Source organism: Raphanus sativus, chromosome 6 (genome assembly GCF_000801105.2).
Source record: "Raphanus sativus cultivar WK10039 chromosome 6, ASM80110v3, whole genome shotgun sequence".
Taxonomy (NCBI): domain Eukaryota; kingdom Viridiplantae; phylum Streptophyta; class Magnoliopsida; order Brassicales; family Brassicaceae; genus Raphanus; species Raphanus sativus.
Genome location: NC_079516.1, coordinates 15,621,999 through 15,634,833, shown reverse-complemented (window position 1 = coordinate 15,634,833; position 12,835 = coordinate 15,621,999). Strand labels below are relative to the sequence as shown.

At 33.6% G+C, this 12,835-nt stretch overlaps 3 protein-coding genes across 3 annotated transcripts; 2 read left to right on the top strand and 1 right to left on the bottom strand.

Moving 5' to 3' along the window:
- Positions 1-1,463: 1,463 nt before the first annotated feature.
- LOC130496215 (uncharacterized) lies at positions 1,464-1,914 on the bottom strand. Its single transcript, XM_056988088.1, has one exon. It carries the CDS (start codon positions 1,901-1,903, stop codon positions 1,544-1,546), a length of 360 nt encoding a protein of 119 aa, XP_056844068.1. The 5' UTR covers positions 1,904-1,914; the 3' UTR covers positions 1,464-1,543.
- Positions 1,915-3,103: 1,189 nt separating this feature from the next.
- Positions 3,104-5,424, top strand: LOC108850772 (uncharacterized). Its single transcript, XM_056987002.1, has 10 exons — positions 3,104-3,250; positions 3,332-3,596; positions 3,687-3,783; positions 3,861-3,979; positions 4,060-4,144; positions 4,225-4,354; positions 4,482-4,675; positions 4,762-4,885; positions 4,955-5,170; positions 5,263-5,424. The coding sequence occupies exons 1-10, from the start codon at positions 3,104-3,106 to the stop codon at positions 5,422-5,424; spliced, it is 1,539 nt and encodes a 512-aa protein (XP_056842982.1).
- Positions 5,425-6,251: 827 nt separating this feature from the next.
- On the top strand, positions 6,252-12,352 carry LOC108850771 (uncharacterized). Its single transcript, XM_056987001.1, has 10 exons — positions 6,252-6,522; positions 6,619-6,687; positions 6,789-6,860; positions 7,355-7,513; positions 7,612-8,050; positions 8,133-9,076; positions 9,163-9,763; positions 9,847-10,502; positions 10,608-11,684; positions 11,766-12,352. The coding sequence occupies exons 1-10, from the start codon at positions 6,252-6,254 to the stop codon at positions 12,350-12,352; spliced, it is 4,875 nt and encodes a 1,624-aa protein (XP_056842981.1).
- Positions 12,353-12,835: the final 483 nt, after the last annotated feature.

Sequence of the window (12,835 nt, the reverse complement as noted above, 5' to 3'; positions counted from 1 at the left end):
TAAAATTTTCAAAAAAATCTATACTTTTTGGAAATTTTGCTAACGTGATTTAAAATATTTTCACAGTGTATACACCTTCTCTATTTTGAAAAACTATTGATACAATTATACAAATTGAATATTCTATGGAATAAATTGTCTATATTTTTATTTTTTTTACAAGTTTTATAACTAATGTATCAATTTTTAATACCATACTAACTCATATTTGTATATGTTTTTTACTTTTAATTTAGAAATTTATTTTCTAGATATTTTATACATAAATCTAATTATACAAATGTTTGATTTGTTTATATGATTTCCAATAAATATTGATCATATAATTTACTTTAGAATACAAAAAACTATTTGATGTAACTAAGCACATTGTTATTTTTAAATATATGATATTAGTACACACATTACAAACTATGTATAATATTAATATAAACAAAGAAAAAAAATGAAAATTGATACCCGTTCGGTCGAACGGGTCAAAATCTAGTTTTATTCTTAAAACACAAATATTAAGAAATTACTTTTGTTTATAAAAACCTTATTAAAAATATAAATTAAAAGTAATTCAACTAATCATAAAAAAAGATTGAAAATATAACTGGTAGAACAAGTTTTCAATAAAGTTCACATAGAAAACTTAAAACATTTTAATATCTTGGATTTTGAAATACCAAAAACTTTCTAAGATATCTTATATTATGAAACAGTCGTTTTGTACTATTTGTTCCACGATAACTGAAATTAAACTGCAAAAATATTATTTTTTGCTTAAATTTTTAATACACACTAGTTCTGTTTTTAGAAAACTGATACACTAGTTCTTCAACTTGTTTGATGATTATGAATTCAGGTAACTCACATTCTGAGTAGTGTTCGTCGATCAAAAACATAGAATGTGGAAAAAGGACTGACACTAATGATCTCCTCCATGTGTATTTTTATTGTTCATGCAAATAGACATATATGTATCGCTCTTCCAACTTCCAATAGTCAGTATAATAATACTTCAAGGTTGATATTAGTTGGATCTCTCTAAACGAGTGATCTTTGATGTTATTAAGTCTATTTAGTTATTTAAACTCGGTTTCTGGACTCAGTTCTACATTATGAACCAATTTATCGTAGTTAATGTATACATTTCTGCAATTTATAAGTATAAAAGGCAAAAAATAGTTGGACATAAAGGCACAAGTCTCTGCTGGCTTGAGCGGCATTTAAAGAGAAAGGGAGACAATGAAGTTTTTCTCTACACAATGGTTCTACATAAAACTCATTTAATTATGCTATTAACTTGACCAACCAAAGCCAAAGGAGAACACAGCGGTTTTGTGAGGAGCCAAACTTGTTTATGTTTCTGTATTTTATGATTTAGAGACTTATCCTTTAGGTTATTATTATTATCATTATTTAGTACGCAAGATGTTTATATCAACATGAAATATGGATAACGATGGTCACATGGGTTTACATGGAAATTAAGAGTTGTTATTTAAGCAGAAACATAACACTATTTGATAATTATGACCTAGAACATGTAGAATAATTATGGCAAAGATTGTTTGGAACAATGATCCCTTAGACTCGGAGGGAAGAGGGGAGCAAAGGCAAACGTCTGCGTAATACAATCTGCATTAAGAACCAAAAAGGCATGGCAGCAAGAGTGACCAACAGTCCCGATATGTCCACTTATTATTGATCCGAAAATTTCTGAGATACAGTTGGGAATAACTTCCAACGATGACAGACAGTCTGCTGGGTCCTGTCCAGGTATCGAAGGCAACGTTTGAGCTGTACTTAACACAGCCATGCATGCAACTGCAAGGAGGAAGAAAAACTTGTTGGTCCACATTTTTATAAGAGAATTGGAATAAGTTTTTGAGTTTTTTTTTTCTTTGATATGCATCTAGTAGTAGTTAGTGATCGGATATATATACAGGAGGAATAGAACGGTTTCGTTGTGAACTAAACATAGGTAGGCACTCTTGGGATGACCCCAAATAAAGGGTTGACAGTTTTTCTTTCATTCTTATAGTTGTGGTTCCTATCTATCCTATTAAAAGTGAAGTACAAATGGGTATTAACCCTCACTTCTTCACAGTATTTACGGCAGAATGCCACTCCTTTTTATTAAATAGATTTCTTTAGTTATCTACCAATATTTTCGTAAAGTTCACTGCATATAACAGCCCATTCCGTTTTTGTTTTTTGACTTTAATGGGCCACGATTTTTTTAATTTCCATTCTTATATCTATAGTTTTATTCATCTAACCATATCTAATTATCTTTAACCAGCTGTAATCTATAACCATAAAATTGGGGTCTTATAAATATTTCATATGACCATCTATAACTATCAAATTGGACAAATAACAAAATTTCAAGTGACGACAAACTTATAACAACTGTTGACTTATATTGTAACAAATGTTTTTTAAAGATATAATACTGTACCTGACTTTTTTTATTGAATAATTTTTAAAGATATAATACTGTACCTGACTTTTTTTATTGAATAATATACCTGCATCAAAAAACAGTCCGTTTAATAATTGACAATAGAGATTAGAAATCATTTGGTTACCTTATTTATTAAATAAATTAACTATCGCCTATCAATTAAGATTACAAAGATATTTTCCTACAAAGATGATAACTAACTATTTCCAAACTTAAAATCTAGATTTTCGCCATCAATTCAAACTAAATTTCGAAAATTGTAAACAAATCAACTACATATTCTTTAGATCTTTAAATATCTTATATACTTACCATAAAAATCTCCTATATCTAAGGTCTCACATTTATCATATTTATGAAAATACTTCCCAATCACGGTAATATAGGTTTGATTGCGTGTAATCTACCCTAAATATCGATACAATTAAACATGTCTAATTAAAGAAATCAATATTGTTACCATAAAAATCTTTAAAAAATCTTCTAATATTAACTATATTCCTTACCTACCGGACGTGCTCATCAAGTTTTATAATAATTAGTTTAGATTTTATTCTCTTTGGTAGATCACCTATGTAGCTATATATAACCTTTGTTATATGTTGAATAACAACATTCGAGTTCCAAGCTAAAAAAATACAAAACATGTCTAACAACGCAAGTCTCACCCCCATCAAAGACTTGAAACCATTTAAGACTAAGTGGCGATGTCAAGTAAAATTGCTACATTCGTGGATGCAAAACACTGGTTTTGGTGGTGAGACTCTTCAAATGGTTCTGACCGATGACAGTGTAAGTTTCATAATGCAATTAATCATTACTTTATTGTTGAATGATATGCATTGCTTACATTATTTTGTGCTTATTTTGTAGGGTGAAAAGATAAGTGCTACGTGCAAAAGGAATAACGTTTTGAGCGTCCAGCGAAAGCTACCTCTAGGAAAATGGCGTGTTCTCACAACGTTTAGCGTCTCACAAGCGTCAGGCCAGTATCGGCCAACAACCCATCCATACAAGATGACAATCAGTGACGAAACTGTGATAACGAATTCTGACATCGTTCAGGATAGCATCTTCCTATCTCTTGCTAGATATGCGGACATCATCGATGGAACCTTAAAGACCCACTTGCTTATTGGTAATACCTATATGTCAATGTTTCATATAACTATATTTCAGTTTCTGGTATTTAATGTTGTTCTGTATATTAATTTTTATTTTCTTATAGATGTTATGGGGAAAATTGTAAGCCTTCAACCAGTTCAAATCGTCCAGGTGAAAGGACAGGACCGGAAGAAAGTTCAATTTCGTTTGGTTGATGAAAAGTAAGTTTTGTTATTGTGTTTTAGGTTTCAGTTCACATTTTTTCCTTTTTCTTGCGCTAATAGCTATTCCTTTTTAGTGGTAAGGACCTTGCATGTTGTTTATGGGGGAAATATGCAGAGCAATTGGAGGCTTATCTTGAACGTGAGGAACCACTGATCTGTTTGATCAGGTTTGCTAAAATCAGTTTTTACAGAGGTATTATTTTAAATGCGTTTTCATATTATTATATTCTATTTTTTCCAAAATCAGTTTTTACAGAAATTTTATTTTAATAGGTGAGGTGCAAATCACAAATGCTTTTGATGCATCCATTGTTTATTTTGATCCAACTATGGAGGAAGCATTACAGTTCAAAGAGAAGTAAGATTTAATAAACATATTTATTAAATCTTATATCTATAGTTGCTTATACATTGGTTGTTTTCTACATATATGTATAGGATTGAGCAAGACGAGCTTCCTCTTGCTGTTATTGAGAATAAAGCTGGTAAGAGGGAAATCGTTTTGAAAGAAGATGACTGGAACGACCTTGAGATCAAGACCATTTCGGAACTCTTTGTTTCAAATCAGGTTATATTCATACAGTACAGTTTTTATTTAGTAAAGTTAATTATTTGGTTAAGTGGCAGTAAACTTTTTTTCTATTTTATACATACCAAGAAAAGCTTAACCTATAAACCTGATCATATGTTCCTAGGTGGAGAACTGCAAAATAATTTGTTCAATTGAAGCTGTTGATACTGATTGGGCATGGTTCTATTTCGGGCACAAGGGTTGCAAACATCGTGCTATAAAAATTGGTAACAATGTTACTTCAATTTCAAAACATGATGACAAACAACTTTGGTTCTGTGAGCACTGCAAAGTTAAAATTACTGAAGTGATACCTGTGTAAGAGCACTGTTGCAAGTATATCATTCTTTATTTAATTATGACACATATTTTCATAATTAACTTTATTTCTTTAAATTTCATAGGTTCAAGCTCCATTTGATTGTTAGGGATGACACAGAAACATGCAAGTTGATGTTGCTGAACACTGTTGCTAATACAATTGTTGGACAGGAAGCTGTCGATCTGTGGGATGGCTCCTATGATGAGGTATTAGTTGATTCTGCTCGGAATTATTTCATTTATTATTCTTAAACACTAATTTTAGAATTGTATTAGATTGAAGATCCAGAACTCCTACCAGAATCTATCAGAGCTTTAGTAGGAAAATCTTTTTGTTTTGGCATATCTGTTCGCTCTGACAATGTGAGGGATGGGGCAGAAACATTTAAAGTTCTTGAGGTCTGGTCTGGAGATCACATTCTTAAAGTGGAATCTCAATCCGAGCCAAACTCAATGATTGGTACATCATCTTCTACCATGTCTACTGGTGATGTGAGTTCATTATCTAATTTTATACATACATTGTTATATATTAAAGTTTTTTATGTTATAGTTTTGATGACTGTATACTTTGCACATAATAGGTGCTCATGCTGGAAGGAAACAGCCATAATGATTCAGAAGAATGCAAAACACCTTTTGGAAAACGCAGAGATGACGATGCTGATCTACAAGACAAAACTTCCACTTCTAAAAAGTTGCGCACCTCCATCAAAGTGGAAAAGGAAAAGGAAAAGGAAGAGTAACATCGCATGAGAAGAGTGTTTTCTATTTTATGTTGGGTTTTTCTGTTTTTCTAATCTTGGTTTTTGCATTGCTTTATTCAGAAACAATAATTTGTTTACCTATTCGCTGGTTTATTTCATCGATTTGAATAAGATGACTTCAGTTTGATTTTTATTATTGCTTAGATAAAAATTAAGTTTATAGTTTATTGTTTCATATTATAATATTTAGTTTACTTTATTTTAAAATTCTAATACTAATCAGGAACCGTTTTTTTTAATAAACAGGCTATATCTAATCTTTTAAAAACATATAACTACAACATCACTAACCAAGATGTTTGGGTTCCTATAACAATCAAAGTTCTCCTTTCAGTCCTAGCAGTTTATAGCTATATAGCACGAGTTAAGTTTAGTCTTGACATACCTAATGCTCCTTAGTAATCTTCTTGCGGAAGATGAAGCTTAACCCTCACTTCTTCACAGTTCTTCCACCTGTTTTTGAAAAACAGGAAATTTTATAAAACTAAAATGGATGCTCGAACATGAATATTACCCTAATCTCAAATATTATAAAACAACTAATTGTTATCTATATATAAAAGCAATATTTTCATGAAAACTTGTGTAAGAGAAAGTAGATCAATGAAATAAATTCTGTTTTCCAGAATATTAACAGATATATTTACTTCCTATATCTAGAGTGTCAACTAATAACTACATTCCTACTTATTAGGTAATTGAAAATACAATTACGATTTTCACAATAAGGAAAATTAATACTGCCTCCTCCATATTCTATCGACTACATTACTGTGGATTAAGAAAAAAAAACTTGAGGAAGCATTATGAAGAGGAAAAAAACAGATTATCACAGTGGAGATCGAACTGAGAACAACATCACTCCAGAAACACAAAAGGATAAGCGAACATTCAGCAATGCAGGAGAGTTCTGTACAAATTCTATCACAAATCAAGACATTCCATTGCGATCAGTCTATTACAGGATGTTTGAGAGTATTGAAGGAAGGAATGTTCCACCGAATACACATTCCTTATATCAGCAAATCAGCATGTTATCACCCCAGACACCAAGAAATAAACGGAGATGTTTACTTGGTAAGTGCATCATACCAGCCAATTTACTATTCAACTAAATAAATAAGTAATAGATTATATATAACATGGAAGTGATTCTCGGGATTTTTGCAACAGGTCTTGATAGTTTCTCTAACGAAACTTCAGACTCACCAAAACAGAGCAGTTGTTTGACGTTTAAGACATGTAAGTCATGAAAATTACCTGTTGCTTTGTTTTGATACTGGCAATGCCTTGATTTCAGCCATTGAAAAGATTAACACCTTCCTTTTATTCTCTTTTGTTAGCTCAAGTCCTGCAGCCACATAAGCCATTCTCAATTGGTCTCTCATTTGAGCAGAGAAAACAAAACAACAAAAGTAATGTATCTGAAATGTTCAATGCTTGCAGGCTTTAAATTATTTTAATATTATTTAAGATTCTAAAACAATTTTTTTTCTCTAGATATTTCTCCAGCCCGACAAACAAATGCAAAACAACTCCCGAGTGTAGCAAGACAGAAAAATAGTAAAACAGCTCCAAAATGTAAGTTTGCTATTACCTGTTTTTGTTTCATTACGACCTTGACAGTAATCATCTACATGCTCTTCATGCTTTAGCATCTATCCTGCATAAAACAAATGAGAACTCATTTAAGAAGCTGCCTCAAAAGCGTCAAAGAAAAGTGACATCAAAAATTTTGAAAGATATTACAAATATTCAGTTTTCTTTGGATTCTGAAAGTCAACAATCACCATCTCCTCCACTTTTTCCAGATACCGACTTTGGAGGTTTCTTTTCACATTTTTATTAAGTCGTTTTTTTATCAGACCTTTAAAATAATAAATTCATATAATTTTAAATTGTTTTGCAGGAATTGTTGATGAAACTGGTGACCTTGAATTTGATTGTAGCTCTCTAGATACTACTGATTCAGAATCTGAAACTGATGACGTAAATTGTCCATTTTCAAAACATGGTTTACGTGATAAACCTACGTCTACAGCAGCTACAGCAGAGCTAAACAAAGATGGTATTGTCTTTTACAAATTATTTATAACTATATTTTATAATATTATGATTTTTTTTACAAATATGTGTCTAATGTTTCATTTCTTTTTGTAAATACAGAGTATACTGATGAGGGTGATCCAATTTACACATGTTCACACTGTGGTGCTATGATGTGGTATGGAGAACGTTTGAACAAACGACGGAATGCTAAGAATCCTACATTTTCCTTATGTTGTATGCAAGGACAAGTGCAGTTGCCTTTACTAAAAGAACCACCAAGTGTTCTAAAACAGTTGATTGAAGGTGATGATTCAGAAAGCAAGCATTTCCAGAAGAATATGAGACCTTATAACATGATCTTTTCATTTACTTCACTTGGTGGGAAAGTAGAGAGATCTGTTAAAAAGGGAAAAGGACCACCGATGTTAGTTCTACAAGGTGAAAATTATCATCTTATGGGCAGTTTAGCTCCCAATAGTGACAACCGAGCGAAGTTCGGACAGCTTTACATAGCTGACACAGAAAATGAAGTTGAGAACAGAGCTAAATGTTTGAGGTAATAAATCTGTCATATAACGTATCTTACATGAAAAGAGTTTTAAATATATTAAATTTAACTATTTTATTATTTTTTGCAGCTCTGGTAGACAGGGGTTACAGACCAATAAGAAGGATAATCTGAGGAAAGATATTATTGAGAAGCTGATGAAGATGTTGGATGAAGTGAATCCATATGTTAAGCAGTTTAGAACAGCCAGAGATCGATTTAAAATACAACCAGAAGATTCGTTTCATATGAGGATTGTAAGTAATCGATCTAAGGATGGGAGGACATATGATACCCCTACAGCTTCTGAAGTTGCTGCTCTCATTCCAGGAGATTTTTCTTTAGATATGGACCCGAGGGATATTGTTCTACAACGGAAATCAGGTCATCTACAGCGAATAAATGAGATACATGCTTCTTATCTTGCCCTTCAGTATCCTCTCTTATTTACTTATGGAGAAGATGGATTCAGACTTGGTATCAAGAAAGGTGTAACAAAAGCTACAAAGAAACAGAAGAAGCCTAATATCAGTATGCGTCAGTACTTTGCTTTTCGCCTTCATGAACGTAAGAATGAGTCTCATTATCTGTTGCATTCGAGGAGACTATTTCAGCAGTTCTTGGTGGATGCGTACACTACTATAGAGTCTAATCGCCTACGCTATCTGAGGTTTAATCAGCCTACTTTGCGATCCGATAGTTATGATTCTATCAAAGAGTCTGAGAATGCAGGAAAGGTCGATATGAGTGATCAAGGATCAGAGTTCGTGTTGCCAGCATCGTTCACAGGGAGTCCTAGATATATGAAGAATCTTTACTTGGATGCTATGACTGTATGCAAGCATTTTGGATTTCCAGATCTTTTCATCACTTTCACTTGTAATCCGAAATGGCCAGAGATCACAAGATATGTTAAGTCTCGGAAGCTAAAAGCTGAAGATAGATCAGACATTGTTTGTAGAGTCTTCAAGATGAAACTTGATTCACTCATGGATGGTTTAACCAAAAAACACCTGCTTGGAAAGACTGTTGCATGTAAGTTAATAGTTGAGTTATATTTTAGCTTCCTATGATTTTTATTCGCATTTGTTGTATTCTAATTACTGTTTTTTTCCTAACAGCGATGTACACGGTCGAGTTCCAAAAACGTGGTCTACCACACGCACACATTCTCTTATGGATGAATCCCGAGCACAAGTTTCCTACAACCGATGACATCGACAACATCATTTCTGCAGAGATTCCTGATAAATTGAAAGAACCCGAGCTTTATGAAGTTGTTAAGGATATGATGATTCACGGTCCTTGTGGTCCTGCCAATATGAATTCTCCATGTATGGAGAATGGGTTGTGCACTAAGTCATTTCCTAAGCAATTTGCTAAGCAGACCACTATTAATAAAGAAGGATTTCCGGTTTATAGGAGGCGAGAACAGTCAGATAACTTTGTTCTGAAGAATGGAGTAAAATGTGACAATCGGTTTGTTATTCCATATAACAAGAGATTATCTCTACGTTTCCGAGCTCACATTAATGTGGAGTGGTGCAACCAAGCTGGATCTATCAAGTACTTATTCAAGTACATTAATAAGGGACAAGATCGTGTCACTATTGCTGTGGAACCGCCAGATCACATTGTTGCTAATGAGTTGGGCAATGAAGAGATTACTGTGGAAAAGATGGAAAAGAAAAGAAATGAACTGAAGGACTTTTTCGATTGCAGGTATGTAATCAGCTACAGTGCGTTTTGTGTCTGTTCGATGTGATCTCTGCTTTTTTATCTAATAGTTTTTTTCTGTTTTGCAGATATGTGTCATCTTGTGAAGGGGCTTGGCGAATCTTCAAATTTCCTATTCACTATCGATCAACTGCTGTAGAGAAGCTTATTTTCCATCTGCCAGGAAAACAAGTGATCACTTTTAAAGGAAAGGACAAGCTGAAAGCAGTGGTTAGTCGTAAGTTGATTGAAAAGACTATGTTCTTGGCATGGTTCGAGTTGAATAAGATCGATGAGTTTGCAAGAACACTGCTTTATTCTCAGATTCCTATCTTCTATATCTTTGACAAAAAGACTAAGAAGTGGAAGAAGCGGAAAAGAGGTTTCTGTTTAGGAAGAATAAATTATGCTCCGCGGAAACAAGAAGCCGCTTATTTCTTGCGCATTTTGCTGAACATTGTGAGGGGTCCTACCAGTTATGATGACTTTAAGACCTTTAACGGAGTTCTCTATCCTGAATACAAAGATGCATGTTTTGCTCGTGGATTATTAGATGATGATCAGGAGTACATTGATGATCTTGTGAGGAGAAGCTACGAATGCTCTGCAAGTGATCTACGAGAGTTGTTTGTTATTATGCTTATGAGTAACACTTTGTCTCTGCCAGAGGTCGTATGGGAAAGCACTTGGCAGTTTTTGTCAGAAGATATAGAGCATAACAGAAGAAAATATTTGAATAGGCCAGGTATGAAAATCATTTGCGATTCATCTTTATATTACTTCCTACAATTTCAATACATTAGATTTTTGTCTAATATTCTATCTTATATGTACAATTTTATTTGTATAGGATTATGCTTGACCAACGATGAGAAAAAGAAGTATGCTTTACTAGAGATTGAGAAGATCTTGAGACGTAATGGTACTTCTCTACCAAGATTAACTACAAAGCCAAAACTGCCAAAGACAAGTGCTCAGGATTTTAATGTCTTGATAGTGGATGAGCGAAGTTATTCTCGAGAAACATTGCAAGAGACTCTTGACAGAGATATTCCGAAAATGACAGATGAGCAAAAGGAAATTTATGATCAGATCCTTGCTGCTGTGGACGAAAGGAACGGTGGAATGTTTTTTCTTTATGGATTTGGTGGAACTGGGAAAACTTTTCTTTGGAAGTTACTTTCTGCGGCTATTAGATGTCGAGGAGATATTGTGATAAACTGCGCATCAAGTGGCATTGCTTCTTTATTACTACCTGGTGGTAGGACTGCTCATTCAAGATTTGGTATTCCATTAAATCCAGACGAGTTTTCATCGTGTACTATAGAGCCTGGAAGTGATCAAGCTAATTTGATCAGAGAATCATCACTCATTATATGGGACGAAGCGCCGATGATGGGGAAACATTGTTTTGAAGCGTTGGATAGGACCTTTTCTGATATAGTTGGGAAGCATGCGAGACAGCCTTTTGGTGGAAAGGTAATTGTCTTTGGGGGTGACTTTAGGCAGGTTCTTCCTGTTATAAATAGAGCTGGTAGGGCTGAGATCGTCTTAGCTTCTCTGAATAAGTCATATCTTTGGGAGCACTGCAAAGTTTTGAAGCTCACCAAGAACATGCGTTTGTTATCAGATGGTTTGTCACCAGAAGATGCTGCGGATCTTAGGAATTTTTCGGATTGGATATTAAAAATTGGGGATGGTAAACTTTCAGAGCCTAATGATGGTGAAGCGGAGATAGATATTCCATCAGAATTTCTTATTTCAGACTCCAAAGATCCGATAGAAGCAATCAGCACAGCCGTTTATGGCGATACTGCTTCTCTACATGAAAAGAAAGAGGCAAAGTTTTTTCAAGAGAGAGCTATCTTATGTCCGACTAATGAAGATGTCAATATTATTAATGACTACATGCTGGATCGGCTGGATGGTAAATATTTATTTTAAGTATTATTTTTGCATTTGTTTATGTAAAATAAATAAAGTAGTAATGATTGAGTTTCAATTTCAGGTGAGGAGAAGATTTACTACAGTGCTGATAGTATAGACCCAAGAGATAAGGGTTCAGTCAACAATGAAGCATTAGGAGCTGATTTTCTTAACACTATTAAGGTCTCTGGTTTACCGAATCATAGTCTTAGACTGAAGATTGGTTGTCCAGTCATGGTTCTGCGAAACATTCAGCCACATAATGGGTTAATGAACGGCACGAGACTACAGATAACTCAACTCATGGACTTTATGATTCAAGCTAGGATCATAACTGGAGAAAAGGTTGGAAAATTAGTCTACATTCCTAGATTGTTGATCGAACCATCAGATACTCGACTTCCTTTTAAGATGCGCAGAAGGCAGTTGCCGCTGGCAGTGGCTTTTGCTATTACAATAAACAAAAGCCAAGGACAATCCCTATCAGAGGTTGGTATTTATTTACCAAGACCTGTGTTTTCACACGGACAACTCTATGTGGCTGTGTCTAGGGTCACTTCTAAAAAAGGACTTAAAATTCTGGCTCTCGACAAAGATGGTAAACCTCAAAAGAAAACTACAAATGTTGTCTTCAAAGAGGTTTTCGATAACCTGGACAAATATCAGTGACTAGGTAAATTTATCTTTTCAGTTGTCATCTATCTATTTTATGATATAAATATACATAGATTAGTAATTTTGTTTACTTATTTGCGAATGCAGGATGCAGAGCTTTGCAAACAAGACATGCATATTGTATTTTTCTCGATTCACCATCAAAACTAAACTTGCTCTTCTACTTATTTTTGTGTTTTGCAGAACAATAAACAAACAGTTTCAATTGTTTTTTTATTATTTTAAACTTCTTTAACTATAATTTAGTAGGTGATAACACAATCATCCAAACGAAAGCTCGACTATTTATGAATCGGGATATCAAGTTAAAATAAAAGAAATAACTTTGTCTATCAACCTACCACAATAAGAAAATAAGCGTCATCATCAAATTACTAACCTTGAAACTGCCTTTCAAATGATATGTTCTCCACTTCATTGCCCAGTTCAAGAATCAAATAACTGATCTCACGATTACCTGCACATCATATATTCTGT